The sequence below is a fragment of the Balaenoptera borealis genome, assembly GCF_965194805.1.
Source record: "Balaenoptera borealis genome assembly, chromosome: 5".
In the NCBI taxonomy this organism is placed as follows: domain Eukaryota; kingdom Metazoa; phylum Chordata; class Mammalia; order Artiodactyla; family Balaenopteridae; genus Balaenoptera; species Balaenoptera borealis.
The window spans coordinates 116710813-116728283 of NC_138862.1; the positions used below are offsets into that span (position 1 = coordinate 116710813).

General features: G+C 43.1%; 1 protein-coding gene across 6 annotated transcripts in view; it reads left to right on the forward strand.

Moving 5' to 3' along the window:
• The window catches only part of ANKUB1 (ankyrin repeat and ubiquitin domain containing 1), a 49682-nt gene that overhangs the window by 17855 nt on the left and 14356 nt on the right, over positions 1–17471 (forward strand). For all 6 annotated transcript variants that reach the window (XR_014245279.1, XR_014245280.1, XM_082394394.1 and 3 more), the window contains exons 3-5: positions 486–702; positions 11952–12066; positions 15381–16313. Coding sequence is in view for 4 of the 6 variants with exons in the window: in XM_082394394.1 (XP_082250520.1) it covers positions 486–702; positions 11952–12066; positions 15381–16313 (1265 nt within the window). In the remaining 2 variants the exon portion in view is untranslated. The remainder of the gene's footprint in view (positions 1–485; positions 703–11951; positions 12067–15380; positions 16314–17471) is intronic.

Consider the following 17471-nt stretch of genomic DNA (forward strand, 5'->3'; position numbering starts at 1 on the left):
AGACCATAAAATGATAAGCAAAACTCTCCTCCCACCCTGAGCTCAGTTCCACTCCCCAGAGATAACCTCATAGAAATAATTTTTTCAGCTGACTGAGGTTTAGAATCCACAGTATTTCCAAATTAAAGTGCAGCATGATGGAGGAGTTGTTTCTAAACTAACACCTCCATAAGCACAGCGTGGATATAAATTCTCACCACTCCTCTTGTGTATCTGGGTCCGTAGACTAAGAAGTAAGAAGGGACTCAAAGCCCTGCCGCGTCTCCTTCACTTTTCTCAAAGAAGGAGTACTCGTAAATTTCCTCAGGACAGAAGCGTGAGACTCAGACCAGAAGTCAGGGAACTTAACTGGCCTTTGCTTTCATCCTTAGCACCCATGTTGTGGGAGCTAGAGGCACTCAGAGCCACCTTCCGAGATGTTTGTCCCTTGTCCCAACCCCCAGACAGTGCTTATTTCTGAGTTCCCTTCTTTTCTCTTCCCTTAGGAAGAAGATAAGCCCACTCTCTGCGTGTTCAATGCTGTGACCCAAGAGACAATGCCCATAATGGAGAGCATTTCCCTTCTTGGTAAAAAGGTGTCTGATCTGAGAACACTGATAGCTCTGAGATGTGGATTCCCTGTGAGTGTCTTCTGTCTTCGGACCCCAGAGGGACTGGAGATGTACGACTGCAACACGCTCAGGGACTACCAGACAGACCTCGGTACCGCCCACTATATGTGACAGCAGCTGCTACTCAGCACCCAGGTTCTTTGATACCAGACTCACAACAGAAGGAAGAGTTGTTTCTAAACTAAAACCTCTGTAGGCGCAGTGTGGATGTAAATTATCAAAACCCCTCTTTGGTGTCTGGGTCTGTAGGCTAAGAAATAAGAATGGTCACATAACCCCTGCCATGTCTTGTTCTCTCTGCTCAAAGCAAGAGGACTTGTTAATATCCTCAGGCTAGAAGACCAAGACTCAGATCTGTTTATATTTTTCTCTTTCAAAATATATTTCAAGCATATATAGAAGCAAGTTCTAGTAGATATTCTTTTTCCTCTTTTTAATGCAAGTGGTAGCATATGACACATATTGTTTGAACCTTGCTTTATGCGAACTCATTTTGAAATACTGTCAGTTATATTAAACAATCTTTTAATTAAACAGTATGAAGCCAATACTGTGCAGGCCGAACAGGTGCCTCAGTGAGCACCATTCATCCCTGATGGACAGATTACAACCTCTCTTTAAATACTGTACTTCAGTCATGTCTGCTGCAGCCATACATTATTAAGCCAAACTCAAAGGACTGTCAGATTTGTTTTAACCATATTGGCAAACGGTTCAAACTTTATAGAGATTCTTGCTTGAGGTGAATAAGTTTTTGCTGACAGCACATCTTTAGGTAACATTGTGCTATAACGTTTGCTGCAATGGAATTTGATTTCTCCCAACTTATAATAGGGCCTGTAGACATCCATGAATTAAGCAGTTTTGCTTTTTATAACTGCTAAATTTGCATTTATTGTTACTTTCCTGACTATTATGTTTGCTTATTCTTTCATGTTTTTGTTTTTTTTTTCCTTAGATTCCGTATATATGTGTTAGCATACTGTATTTGTTTTTCTCTTTCTTACTTCACTCTGTATGACAGACTCTAACTCCATCCACCTCATTACAAATACCTCCATTTCATTTCTTTTTATGGCTGAGTAATATTCCATTGTATATATGTGCCACATCTTCTTTATCCATTCATCTGTCGATGGACACTTAGGTTGCTTCCATGTCCTGGCTATTGTAAATAGAGCTGCAATGAACATTTTGGTACATGACTCCTTTTGACCTATGGTTTTCTCAGGGTATATGCCCAGTAGTGGGATTGCTGGGTCGTATGTTACTTTTAACTGAGGCTCTCAAAACTTTGACAACAATTACCATCCCTGTTTTTGATGAGAGGAAGTGATGGTCTAGGAGTCGTCCTCAGAGTACCTTACTGTAAACACATATCTGCTCTGTGTGCTTGCTGGGGGGTCAGCCCTGCGCAGAACATGGTGGTGGTTGATTTAAGTAAGGGCACACAAGTGGCATTTGTCTTCGAGCAACTTATGACCTACTTATTTAATGAAATGCCAAAGGATAAATGAGAAAACTAAGGTGACTGTTCTGCAGGCCTGTGCTGCTCAGATCATGATGTGACATTTTAGAGCATGAAGAGAATTTAGAAATGGCTTGGCCCAACACCTAATTTTTTTTTTTGGTCGTGCTGCACACCATGTGGGATCTTAGCTCCCCCACCAGAGAGGAACCCATGCCCCCTGCAGTGGAAGTGTGGAGTCCTAAGCACTGGACCACCAGGGAAGTCCCCCAACCCCTAATTTTTACAGATATAAAGACAGCAAAAAGGTTCTGAATGGTTAAATGACTTGCTCAGGGTGTGTCAAGGATAACACCCCTTAAAATGACCCTCTAGGAAGGAGGTTTTTCAGATGTAAGGTCAGAGGCTCCAGCATGACCTGGGTAGATGGCTTTGGCCACCATGAGAACACAGGGCATGGGAGGAGGGGCAAGGAAAGAGGGACCTCAAAGGAAAAGGAGGAAGAGCCTTTGACCTGCTTCACACCTTTGCCTAAAACACTCCTAGCAGTCTTTTTTTTTTTTTAATTTAATCCTTGTAAACATTTTATTTTATTTTATTTATTTATTTTATTTATTTATTTTATTTTTGGCTGCGGCCAGTCTTAGTTGCGGCATGCGGGATCTTTCGTTGCGGCGCGTGGGCTTCTCTCTGTTTTGGGCTTCTCTCTAGTTGTGACGCGAGGGCTCCAGAGCGCATGGGCTCTGTAGTTTGCGGCACGCAGGCTCAGTAGTTGTGGTGCATGGGCTTAGTTGCTCCGTGGCATGTGGGATCTTAGTTCCCTGACCAGGGATCGAACCCATGTCCCCTGCATTGGAAGGCAGATTCTTAACCACTGGACCACCAGGGAAGTCCCCTTAGCAGTCTTTAAGTAGCCAGCCCACCTTTTTAAACTACAGGGTAAGGGAATCTTTGATCCGCCTCTCTTCCAGATTCTCCTCTTTCCAGTCAATGAGTCATCCCCGATGCTGTCAGGAGTTGAACCTTGACCCCTTTCCAAAGGCAGTGGAAAGTCAGAAGGTTTTGGAGAAGCAGTCAAAGAAAATCAAAGATTTAAGTAGCTCAATTAGTCCCTGCACATACTAGCTCATACAGTAATATATAAAACTGCCTCTGCACTCTGGGCATTTATAGTAAAGTGGTAGAAATGAAGCATGCACATTTACTCAGTTATAATCCAATAAGCCAGCTCCTTGTAGGCTGAAGGGCTCAGGGAAGGCTTTTTGGAGAATGTTGGACTTGAGCACACAAAGATGCGAGAAATATGCATCATCTGAGAGGAGGAAGGGAAGACATTCCAGGCTTCTAGGCCAGGAGAAAAGCATGAGCCACAGATTCAAGAACATGGGCTTACATTTGCAGCAACATGGATGGACCTAGAGATTGTCATACTGAGTGAAGCAAGTCAGACAGAGAAAGACAAATATCATACGATATCACTTACATGTGGAATCTTAAAAAATGGTACAACTAAACTTATTTACAAAACAGAAATAGAGTCACAGATGTAGAAAACAAACTTATGGTTACCGGGGGGAAGTGGGGGTGGGGAGAGGGATAAATTTGGAGACGGGGACTGATATATACACACTAGTATATATAAAATAGATAACTAATAAGGACCTACTGTATAGCTCAGGGAACTCTGCTCAATACTCTGTAATGACCTCTATGGGAAAAGAATCTAAAAAAGAAGGGATATATGTTTATGTATAACTGATACACTTTGCTGTACAGTAGAAACTAACACAACATTGTAAATCAACTATACTCTAATAAAATTTTTTAAAAATCAAAAAAAAAGGGCTTCCCTGGTGGCGCAGTGGTTGAGAATCTGCCTGCTAATGCAGGGGACACGGGTTCGAGCCCTGGTCTGGGAAGATCCCACATGCCACGGAGCAGCTGGGCCCGTGAGCCACAACTACTGAGCCTGCGCGTCTGGAGCCTGTGCCCCGCAACGGGAGGGGCCACGATAGTGAGAGGCCCGCGCACCGCGATGAAGAGCGGTCCCCGCACCGCGATGAAGAGTGGCCCCCACTTGCCGCAACTGGAGAAAGCCCTCGCACGAACCGAAGACCCAGCACAGCCAAAAATAAATAAATAAAACCCTACTACCAATAAAAAAAAAAAAATCAAAAAAAAAAAAAAAGAATGTGGGCTTAATCCAGGGAGGACAGAAAGCAGGAGACTGTTCTAAAGAGTGGAGGAGCCTCGTTGAGACCAATGGGAATCACAGCTGAGGTCATATTGAGGAGGGTCTTAGAGGTGAGGCAACAGAGCACAGGTTTCATGTGCTTGCAACCACAGCCATGTACATTCTGGAACAGGAGTGTTTCAATAGAAGTTTAATCTCGTGGCAGGCAGCATGAAATATAGAAAGGAGTGAGGAGAGCCTGGAAGTAGAGTGATATGCTAACTGGAGCTTTTGATAATCCCAGTATTAATTAATTCCACTAGGAATGGAAGAGACAAATCTGAGAAATTCATGAGAGAGAGACAGAGCATCATGCTGGGTCACATCTAAGAAGAGGGAAATGCCAAGGCTCTGATGCTAGGCTAACAGCAATGGTGAAATTGGGGAAAGGAGCTTATGCTTTGGGTCTTAAACTTTAGATACAAGGAAACTCAGAGAGTACATTTTTTTTTTCCTGAAAATTACTCAGCTAGTTAGTGGCAAAGCTGTAAGTACAACTGAGTTCTTCTAATTCTCCTCCATGACAAATATGGAGCTAGGGCTTGAGTGATGGGTTGGGTTAGCAGATACTGCTATAGGCGTCCTGCCCATGGAGTTGGGGGTACAGCACTGTGAGAGGTGCTTTCCTTAGACAGTAGATACAGAGAGGGACATGTCAAGGGCCAAGGGTCAGTGCTCAGGACATGCTGAAGTCAGGATAAGTAGACAGAAGAGGAGTCAGAAAATGAGACACAGAAAGCTGTCAGAGTCAGGAAGAAAACACAGACTTTGCATTGTCACAGATGATGAAGAGACTGTTTGTGGGATGCTAGTAAAAGGCCAAAGACAGTGTCTGAGAAAAACCTTTTGATTTTGCTTAGAGGTCATTGGTGAGCTTAGAGAGAGAAGTTTTAATAAAGCGGATGGAGACGGAAAGGTTGTAGGGATTAAGAAGCAGATACGTAATAAGGGGATAAAGGGCTTTTTTGGTGATAGAATACTTAATAATTAACTTATCAAGAATTTATCAAAGCTAAACATCCCCTAATGTTTGTGATTTTGAAATTTTGTGACTTGAGGTTTAGTGACACATCATATAGGTCCAATATACACACAACACATGTGCGCGCATGTGTGCATGCGCGCACACAAACACACTCGCACACCTTTTCTTGAATCAACCTATACAGGACAGAATGATGCCATTGGTACTTTTCACTGTGAATGCCTCATGGCATGTATTCATGGCCAGACTGAGAACATCACATCTGAGAGACTATTCCAGGAGAAGGGTCTTGTCAGCTCAGACCCTGAAATCTAGGCGGGCTCCAGGGTCCCCCACTACTCCTCAGGCCCCTTAGAGACCTACTGTGCCATTTTAATTCCTTTTATAAATGAGAAAACTGAGGCTCAGAGAAGTTAAGTGACTTGGTCAAGGTCATACTGGTAATAATTAGTCATCCTACACTCAGGATGGAGTTCTTTCCAACAACTTATACTGCCAACCCAGTGCATCTTTATTGATACCTATTTTTATTGACGCTCTTTAAGTACAGATCAATATCTTGTTTTGATTCCCACTAAGGGAAACCCAAACCAGAGAAATGGTTTCCACATTCAGAAAGAAAAAGCCCAAATCAGATAGGCAGATATTGATCCCAGAGTATGCATGAGGAATCCAGAAACTTGGGATATGGGGACCACAGCAGGAGAGGTTGGAGACGATTCCCTAGAATAGGCACTGTTGCTTGCACCTGCTTTCCTGCACAGCTTGGGCATGGTAGGTGGATTCGTAAGTAGAGAGTGGGTGAATCCAGGTTCTGTAAATATATACAATTTGGGGAGTCCACTTTAAAAACTTAAGAATAAAGAATTAGAAAGTTCATATAGTAAGAGGCCTTGACGCTTAATTCTCATTAATTTTACTTTCATTTCAGTTATAGATTTTAGTTGTATTTTCTGGAACAACATAGCATTTTTAAAATAAGTTTCTATTTTCTAGCAGAATGCCTAAGCTTATGAAGGAATTTAATGTGTGACAAAGGAGGCATTACAAATCAATTGGAATGGAAGGATTATTCAATAAATGGTGCTGGTTAACTCACTTAGAAATTCTCTGGATATTCAAAAGTTGAGCATTAAGAGAAAAACCATCCATTGTTACCTTTGATCTTTGAGAATTAAGACTGCTTCATTGCAAAAAACTGAAATTGATAGTTATAACACCTGTAACATCTGTTCACATAAAATACAGGGCTTGTTGGAGGTGCCCTAACTGATAAGAACCTAAATCACATAGTATTCTCTAGTTTTCAGGGCTCATCAGTAGTAGACAGGTTGAGCTAGGGAGAGCTGAGACCCTGAGGCTAGGCAACCACCTAGGGAAGTGCAGATGGGCCAGGAAGACCCCACCCGTAGACATCTAGCAAAAGGAGGTTAGCCTTAAATAGGTCCTGGTGGGGGTCCTGGAACAGGCAGGTCAGTCTGCATTAGCAATTGGTACGATGGAGGAAGGCAGAGGGGGATCCAGGGAGATCCAGCAGGGACCCGGTAGGTGAACCATAGCATCAGAGCATCAAGGTAGTGAATGAATCAACGAATGAATGACATAAAAGGTGGGAAATGAGACAAGCTGGTTGCTGACACGGGAGCCTCTGTCAACATGTAACAGAAATCTAACCCCAGAGACTGGGGTTCGGAATAGGAACTCTCTGAGTTCCAGGCTCAGAGAACAGAGATGGGGCCTCAGTTACGAAACCCAAAAGGTAGAGTAGGATACTGAGACTTGTGCTCTGAGGCACAAGGTGGGGGCTTGGTCTCTTATTCCTGGAAGAATAAGGCAAGTTACTAGAACAGGACAACACCTGAGCAGGATGAACAGGAAGAGCAACTTCCCACCAAACGTCTGAGCAGCTGGCCTGGACTCTTAACAAATCCCCTACAACTGAAATTAAGACTGTTCCGGGGGCCTAAGACTGTTCTGGTCATTCAAATGGAGGCTATGCAGCCTCAGCTGTGGAGGACCAGGGAGGCTGGAGTATAGTGCCAGGCTAAAGCTTTCCAACGCTCATCTTTGAGTGATTTTCATAATAAACTAAAAACATAGTAAGTCACTTTAGTCAGGAGATGAAACAAATGCACTTGGAGCACTGTTTAAAGTCTTTTGTTTCCAGTGCTATTCATAGAAATCAAATATTTTACAAGAAAGTTTAGGTACAACAAGAAGCTTTCTTTTTTTTTTTTTTTTTAATAAATTTATTTATTTATTTATTTTAGCTGTGTTGGGTCTTCATTTCTGTGCGAGGGCTTTCTCTAGTTGCGGCAAGCGGGGGTCACTCTTCATCGCGGTGTGCGGGCCTCTCTTGTTGCGGAGCACAGGCTCCAGACGTGCAGGCTCAGTAGTTGTGGCTCACGGGCCCAGTTGCTCCCCGGCACGTGGGATCTTCCCAGACCAGGGCTCGAACCCGTGTCCCCTGCACTGGCAGGCAGACTCTCAACCACTGCGCCACCAGGGAAGCCCAACAAGAAGCTTTAGAGAAACTAAATCTATTAGGTCATGGATGATCCATATGTTGGAAGATGTTTATCTAGGCATTTCTAGAGTGTATCTGCGGAACTGCTACTTGGTCTCTACAGAATAACTCCATAATTCTCCAGCAAAAAGAGTGAATTCTCCTAGCTGAGGCCAGCCTTGTGAGGGTTAAGGTAGGTTAGGGCCTTGATGGCATTCATGCAGATCAGGCTCTGTGGGTAAACATGCACAGCAGCTAGGAATCAACCCACAAAGGACAGTGAGGCCAAGGTCAAGAAATCCCAAACCAGAGTCAAGAGTAAGGGAAGAAGAGCCCCATTTCAAGATTACAGGTTGTGGGCTTCCCTGGTGGCGCGGTGGTTGAGAATCTGCCTGCCAATGCAGGGGACACGGGTTCGAGCCCTGGTCTGGGAAGGTCCCACATGCCGCGGAGCAACTGGGCCCGTGAGCCACAACTACTGAGCCTGCGCGTCTGGAGCCTGTGCTCCGCAACAAGAGAGGCCGCGATAGTGAAAGGCCCGCGCACCGCGATGAAGAGGGGCCCCCGCTTGCCGCAACTAGAGAGAGCCCTCGCACAGAGACGAAGACCCAACACAGCTAAAAAAATAAAAATATCAATAAATAAATAAATATTACAGGTTGTAACGTAGGACGTCCAAAAAGAGAGGGATCAGCAGAAAGAACATATAATTGGATGTGTGTCTGCCTGGGAAGTGGATGCAAGAAGGGCAAGAGCCGGGAAGCAGAAAGGAAAGCAAGAGAAAGGCAGGGGAAAAGAGGAGGCTTCCGAAGCATTAGAAAGAATTCTAGAGACAAAAATTCCAAGCCAAATTCTACTCCCAGCTTGCTGGGTAGGTTCAGGCAGTTCCCCATGGGCCTCAGCTTCCTAGTGTATAAAAGGAGACAATGGAGCGGGCTGGTCTTTTAGGATCTTTTTATCTTCAGCATTCTGTGACTCTAAGATTACTGCTGTTATGTTATCCTTCCTTCCTTCTCACCTGCAGGTATTTATGATGAACCTGTCTGAGCCTGAGGATATGTGTGGATAAGCCCAGTCACACGCTGTCCCATCACAGCTTTGGCATGCAACTTCTGGGGCCACCATATTGATTCAAAGGCAGCCAATCCATAAGCTGTCCAGTGACACCACCTCTCCTAGCTGAGACAATTAGAGTCTTGCTTGGAGATGAGTATAACACAGAGGACAGGCACATGGGCCCAGCAGCCAGATTGTCCAGGTCCAACTCCTGGTTCCACTATTTACTGGTTATGCAGAAGCTGGGGAAGTTACTTCATCTTACAGCGCCTCAGTTTCCTCAGCTGTCAAATGGAGAAAATAATATAACCCATCACTTAGGGTTGTTGTGAATTTTAAATTATTAAATTGTTCATGTACTTAGAATAATCTAGAGCATATAGTAAGCATTCAATGAATATTAGCTATTCATATTCATATTCAATATATTACTGTTATTATTATTAATCATTAGTCTTGTGAATTCAAATTGGGAAATGTAGAGAGACAAAATTGGTTATCAGTAGGGTTGGAAAATGAAGAGTGTCAAGAAATAAGGTTGGGTCACGGCAAACGCATGTTGCATGCATGCCAAAGTTGTGATAGGACAGAAGCTGTAAGTTAAGCAGGGCAGCCTGTCAGTAGAGAAAGGGAGAAGACATACAAAGAGACCTAAAGGGCATGAGAGAGAGTGAGAGAACCTGGGGCCCATGGGAGAGATGGGCAGTGGTCCATCTTGAGAACTGTCTTGGTTCCTAATGCATGTTAGATGTGGTCATTGTCTCAGTATAATAAGCCCCATTTTCTTGAGGGTCTCCTTGCGATCCAAGAGCATAACTAAAACAGAGCCCACAGACTGGATGAGACATAATGCTTGTGCTCAAAGAGTTCTTTTAGTGTTTGTCAACTGGCAATTCCAAAGCAGAAACGTATGTTCAATAATAAAGACTTTCAAAGTATACTTTGCAACCAGTTGAGCAGTCATTTACCCTATCTGGGGAGGTGAGAGGATGGTGTAGTCAAGGAGGGCTTCCTAGAGGAGGTGATGCCAGGACTGCATAATAAACTATTAGTAGGAGGATGGGGGAGTCAGAAGAATTCAGACAGAAGGGACAGCAAAAGAAGATGCCCCAAATCCAGAAACAGCCTGGGGTACACACAGAAGTACAGGCCAGCCTGCTGGGCTACTAAGGGTTAGGAGGGCGGCACATGGCCAGAACGGGTTTGAGGAGTGGCTCAGAACTTCATTTAACGTGTATTTACTGCGCACCCACTGTGAGCCAGGCACTATTGGGGAAAGCAAGCACAGAGCTGTGAGCAAGGGTAGCAAGGTCCCCACCCTCTTGAAGCTTGCATTTCAGTGGGGAAGGCAAGCATCATCCCGTAAACAGAAAAATATCGAATTTTAAATAAAATTAAGGAATATGAAGTAAAAGAAAGCAGGATAAGGGAATAGAGAGGGATGTGATGAGGTGGGGAAAGGCTATTGCAGATGGCTGGCCAGAAGAGGAGATGGCATCTGAACAGAGACATGAATAAAGACAGGGGGAGGCTGTGGGGAGCTTCTCGAGGTAGCTTTAGGTGAGAGATTATCTAGGCCTGAGAGAGGGCGGCGCTCGTTAAGATGGAGGTGAAGAAGCAGAGTTCTTCAACATTTGGGAAATAAACTTGTCAGGCCTTAGCGATTGTACAGATGTTGGGGGCATGAGAGAAAGGAAGGGATGAAGAACAACTCCCAGATTTCTAACTCAGGTAGCAAGGAAGATAGTGGTGACACAAACCGAGACACAGAATACAGGAGGAAAAGCAGGTTGGGGATGAAAGGTGACAGGTTGTCCTTCAGAACAGTGGGGCCCTAGCGTGATCCTTTAGATTGTGGTATCCCCAGCAGGGGGAATCCGGAGCTGGAGCAGAGGCCTGGCTGGAATTTGGACTCAGGAGTGACTGGCCCGTGGGTGAGTTTGTGTCGCAACTGAGGTTGACTGTCAGTCAGCCAACAAGTATGTAGTGAGCACTCAGCAAACGGCAGGCAGTGTGGCAAGTCCTGAAGGAGCGTCGTTTGTAGTGGGTCGTGAACAACAGTCTCCAAACAAGTAAAATGATTTCAAGTACTGATGATAGGGGCTATGAAGAAATTAAAATAAGGTCACGGCATAAAGAGTATTGGAGGGGAGAAGGGGGTGGTGGCAGAGATTGCTTTAGCCCTGGTGGCCAAGAAGGTCCTCTGTGCGGGCACAATGCTTGAAGGGAAAGCTGAGTAAGAGGGACACTGCCCTGTGAACTCTGGATAAAGACTCTTTGAAGCAAAAGAAATTATGTGTTTAGGTCCTCAGATGGGCGTGGCCTTGGTGTGTCTGAAGGACAGGTGAAAGGTCAGAGTGGCCGGAACAGAGTGAGTGAGGCAGGCTGGAGGGACAGAGGTCAGAGTGGGCCACATGGGGAGGAGACTGAGTTTTATCCTGAGGGAATGTGTAGAGTCAGAAGAGCAGAAGCCTGAGGAAAGATTCCTGGGAAACACCAGCCTGAAGGACGAAGGGAATGTAGTCACAAAACCAGGAGAGGGTAGGCTTTTGAGGAGCAAGTGATAAATCCTCCAGCAGCAATGTACATATCACTTTTATGTTCATAACACAGAATGGCTCCTGTTTTGTGAAGAATGGAATGAAAGGATCATTCAACTTCACCCACAGCCCACTTGTAAGCTAAAGGCCCAAGAAATGCATATGTCCTGCCACAGTTTCTTGAGTTTCTCTTCCAACATAACAGCTTTTGTCTACCTGGTTATGTGTAGATCAGCATGGAATCGATGTCCACAGAAATGTTTTAAGATAGCTGCAGAAAGTAGTTCAGCATTGTAGGCTTTCACTGTGCAGATGAGAAAATGCAAGTGCACAGAAGCTAAAAGGCTTTTCCAAGTCAATATAGGCCTAAGCTCAAGATAGCATCCCTGCCCCCCCCCCTCTCTCTCTCAGCATCACTGTCTCCTTATTCAAAGGCTACTTTTCATTTGGCACCCAGCTCATGTCTGTTGGGAGAAAGCTATCATTAGAAGTTTCTGGACCACCAAACCCCAGGGATGGGCTGGAACCATCACCACCTCTCTTCATCCACAGGCACAACACTTCGCTTGGACGTCTGGGATGGATGGAAGGAATTTCTGATGGGCTGTCTCCTCGGACAAAAACTTAAAGTCCAACGCTATTTATCAAATGAAGGACCAGTACTCAAGTACGAGATAAAGCAAATGCTAAACTAATTAAAGTAATTTTTGCTAAACTTTCATAGGAACTTGAGTCTGCAATTCACTCTTTAGCTGGGGTGCTGCTCCAAGGCAGTTCCCTTGAGACATTTTTATTGAGATATTTGCTCGAATAAGATAGCAGGGAGGAGAGATTGGGGGACTGACAGCCTTTGGTGATGTATTGTAATTCAGGTAGACTTTCATCAGGAAACACTATCTAAATGCACGACTTCAGTTTGGTTTGGATATTAGACTTTTATCGGCACTTTTTAAAGGATATCAGAATAAGTGCCTTGCCACTCTCACATTCAATTATTCTAAAAACCACTAATTGCTAATTCATTGGCTGAAAACATTGCCTACCTCTTCCTAAGCTATCATGTAACTTTTCAAATCGCATCTAATACACACATTCATACTTTTGCCATACATGAAGTGTAACACATGCTGCTGGAGCAGTGGAGGAAGGTAGGCTCAGAGAAGCAGGTGGACATTTTAACATTATCTCTGCAGCCAGCAGCTTCCCAGGTGCATAAGCTGCATTACCCTTTAGGTTTTAATTCAGTGGTATTTTAGAACAGTGCCCCCTTGTGGTGATTTAGTCATACTTTACAGAAGCACACACACTCAGCAGGAGCTCTAAGGGCTCTGTGAAGTGACAGATTGGAAAACCAGCTTCTGCAATTTTATAAAATATTTAAATATTTAAAATTAATTTCTATTTGGGGATAATTACAATTCTCTCTTTTCATGCTCTGAATCCAAAGAAATAGCTGTTGCATTGTTACTTTTAATACTGCATATTTACTGAGTACTTTGTAGCATTGTGTTATATTTATTAACTAATTTTATACTTATAACACTTTTATGAGATGGATACTATTTTATCTTATTTTACAGATAAGGAAACTGATTTAGGAAATCTGCCCAATGTCACACAGCTAGCAGGGGCACAAGTGGGTTTTAGATCCCCACAATTTAACTCTAGTGCTCATGTACTTAACTATTTCCACTTAATCTTTAAATAAAATCTAAGAGCTCAGAGAATATAAATACGATATGCATATGATCAGAGTGAAAAGCTCCTTTTATTCCTCCACCCAATCAACAATGTATGTACTATGTACTATGAAAGCAATAAACAAGATATGGTCCCTGCCTTTAGCAAATTTATAGTCCAGTAGGGGAAACAGAAAACAAGTAACCAATTCCTGGAGAAACAGAATTGCAAAATGTCTGGGAGTACAAACTCCAGTGCTCATCTACCTAGGTTCAAAGCCCCACCCCCTCAGTGTTTAGTCGTGTAAACTTAAGCAAGTAGTCATCCTGTACCTCAGTTTCCTCTTCTATAAAATGGGGAAAATAATAGTACCTATCTCATAGAACTACTTTAGAGATTAAATGAACTAGTATTATAAGGAACTTAGAGGGCCACCTGGCACATGGTAAGGAGGATACAAATGTTAGGTGTCGCTGTTACCATTCAGTGTGAAAATTGTTATGACGTGGGCAGTGTGCAAGAAGATATGGGAATGTATAGTATGGACAACTGTAGGGGATCAGGTAAAGCACCCCGAGAAAGGGACTTGAAGGGCTGATACTCAGGTAAACAGTAGGGAGAATAAAAATGTTTCAAAACAGATGGAACCACGTGTACAAAGACCCAGGGGGCAAGAGAATGGATTCAAAGAACTGAAAGAAGTTAGTTCCACATGGTAGATTACAGAGTAAGATGAAGCTAGTGGCCAGAGGCTGGAAAGATAAGAAGAGGCCAGCTCATGCAGGCCCCTGTAGGAATGTGAAGGAATTTGGATTTTATCGTTTAAATGTTGGGAAGACATTGAAGGTAGAGAAAGGCCATGATGAGATCTGCATTTTAGAACATTGGCTCTGACTGCAATGTGGGGAATAGAGGCAGACAGGGAGACAGGAAAATAGTCAAAAGAAAACGGCAGCCTGAGCTAGGCTTATGACAGCAGAGGTGGGGCTAAGAGGACAGACTGTGAAAAGATCATTTAGGAGGCAGAATCAACTAGTCTTGGTAACAAGAGTGCTCTAGTTCCCACAACATGAGTGTTGAGGATGAAAGCAAAGGCCAGTTAGTCCACGCAGGAGGGCCTCTTCTCCCCAAATCAAATTCAGAGTTGCTGATCTGCACTAATGAATTTCAAACGAAATTGATATGTGAACCAAAATGCCAGCATATTAATGTATAACTCTAATTAGTTATAATCTGTCAGAGGGGCCTAGAAACCCACATGTTCTGGGCAGACCATCTCTCTTAAACAGGAAAATTACATGGGATGCCACATACACATGAAAATTATGGTGTGGTGAGCATGCAGTCAGAGACAGGAGAGTTAGTTGTATGCAGATTTTGGATGATACCAGGCTAGCTGGCCTCCATCTCTACCATGGGGTCACAGAGAGCCTTGCCCAAGTAAATCCTGGACAAAACCTGATGGAACCCTGTCTAGCTTTGCCTCCCTAATTCTTATTTCTCTGAATAGTCTTTACCCATCATTCAATTTGTGCCTGATGGGGTATTGGAAGGATAGGGATGGCAGGAAGGCCAGTGTGGCTATAGTTCAGTGAAAGAGAAGCGGAGTGGTGGGAAGTGAGGCAGGAGCTGGGGCAGGGTCCGGGTGACAGGTGCCCTGAAGGCCAAGATGAGGAGTTAGAATTTCAATTGCAGCCGGAAGCTACTAGAGGGTTTGGAAGAGAGCATAGGCCACCTCCAACGTATGGAATAAAAAGATTGCTAAGCACTGTATGAGGAAAAGCCCGTAGAGGGATAAGAGGAGGTGGGAGACCAGTTAGGAGACTGTGGCACTGGTGGTCATGCTGGTGGGGGGCACCCTAGAGGTTTCGATCAGAATAGCAGTAGAGATTTTGAGAAGCCAGAGAATAAGGACTGTTAGAAAAGACAAAGCAAACAAACATACAAAGCATTCAAATTTCTAAAATGTACTGAATCTCTTCCTATGCTTTCCCAGTGAATATAAAGCTTGATATTTATCTTGAGCATTAGATTTTCGTAAGGAAAAAACTGCTCCAAGGAAACCAATATGAATTATTTATATGTACACAATAGGACAAATGTGTATAAGCAGGACCTGTGCAGTTTAACCTGTGTATTACTATAGGCCGTTTCTGAAAATATTTTTAAAAGTTAGGAAGGTAAATGTTAGGAAGAAATAAATATTTTAACTAGAATGTTTTGTGGGTATTTAGTGTAACTACCTTCGCCTGTTTGCTGACTTAATAAACAGCCCCCCTCTCGCTTGTTTCATTCATTCAGGTATCAGAAAAGGGTTGCCCTGTACATCGCCGCCTTTTATGGGCACACTGAGCTCACTGAATGGGCCCTGAAGCAGGGTGTGCGGCCCCACGAGATGGTCGGTGTGCACCCCTACCGAGCTTGGTGCCATGAAGCCCTTCACGCAGATGTCTCTAAATGCCCCATTCATGCAGCCGCAGAAGCGGGCCAACTGTTGATTCTGAAGGCTTTTGTCAACTGCAGCGTGCTGTGCCTGGAATGCAAAAACGCAGCGGGACAAACTCCCCTTACCATTGCGTCCAAACACAAGCATAAAGACTGCGTATTATATTTACTGAGTAAAATGTGGTCCACTGTTTCTTTTCTGAAAATCTCAGTCCCCATGAGGATTTATATTAAAATAAAACAATGGGTACTCAGAGCTCAGAGTCACAACTTTAATAAAAGCCAGCTTTGCGGAGCAAGGGTCTTTGGAGCAAAAGTTGGAGACATTGTGATGGTGGATGGTTTCACCAAACCCAAAATGACCTCCAAGAGCTGGCATAAGGCTGAGAACAAGGACTCACAAGGCACTGTGGGCAAACTACCACCTCTCAGGGAGCAAACTGTAAGCAGGAAACGTGTCAATCCTTTGGCAATTTCACAGCAGGACACAAGAGAACAAACATTCAAATTTCCTCCGCTGGTAGATGCAAATACGTCCTCTGAATTACAAAAACAACAAAATCGGAAAAAAGTTACTGCCACAGCTAGGAAAAAAGAAAAGCTCATAAAAAATACATATCTCCCCCAAGTCCCCCTCCCTCCAGTTTCAAGAGTGAGCTATTCACACCCATCTTTTTACTATGCAACACCCAGTGCCAACTTTTTACTCAGATCCTCCTTTGCGTCTTTCTCAGAGCACAGTGGGAGGACTCCAAGGGAGAATGCCATCTACTACTTAGCTGTGGCCAGGTAAGGTTTTCTCTTCAAACAAACAAGGACAAACCTTTAATAGGGCAGGTCTAGGGGAGGAATGGCCCATGAAGCCATTACACTACCATGCCATGTAGTATAACACAGGTTGTTCCTGTGCATCAGTACCCAGCTTCAAGGACCTAGCCTTGTTCTAGGACAAAATGAACTGATTTTACTGGCCAATCCATGTAGTATTCTACTCGTCAAATTTTCAGGAAGAAAGGAGTTGTATCAATTAACAAAGTCCCTTGCTTTTTTTTTTTTTTTTTAAAGTAAAAGAAATTGTTAATTATAATTAAAGGGATAAGGGGGAAACTTGAAATCTGGGAGACATCAAAAGTGTCATGGAAGCCTGGATGGTAATGAAAGTGGAAGGAAAGAAAAGAACAATTTAATGACAAACTGAATCATAAAGACTTCAGTTGACTTATAGACAAGAAATACAGGCTGGGGGAGAGCTATACTGGATAGGGTGATAGAATTGATATTAATATTTAAGGTAAGTTTAAAAAGTAATCCATTATCACATTTAAAGACATAAACAAGTGTGTTGGAAGTGGATTTTTTGGGCACATTCATTTCATAAAATAAAATTTTATATATTGGTCATCAGATTTCACTGAAAACGCAACTCTGATTAGATCTCAAGATAAATACTTATGAGGTATTATTGGGTGCCAGTATTACAGTGAAAATATAGATTTATGAATGGTTTTTCCCCTTACTCGATATAATGAGAAGGAAAGAAAAAATAAGGCTAGATTGTTTTAGTTGCTTTTCTGTATTGGTCTTTATTTCAGATCTACTTTATTTCAGTTAGGTTGTTGCCACCTAGTGGTGAGAATAATTTGAGCTATAAAACGCAAACTTCAGCATACAGCATGATGAGGTTGAGAAAAGATGAAGAAACTGCTTAACAGCTTCAATCTTTGTAATTTGTGAGGTATCTCTGACTAGAATGTATAAAAAGATAATCTAAAATTATAGAAAAAGACCAGAAAATTATTAATTGAAAAAATTATATACTCCATCTTAAAATCAGCCTGTAAACATAAGGAAATACTGATCAGTTTTATCAAAAGATGCACATTAAAAATGATTTTATTTTTAAACATCCAAAAAAATGCTTATTATGGCCCAGTGCAGTGCTAGGCA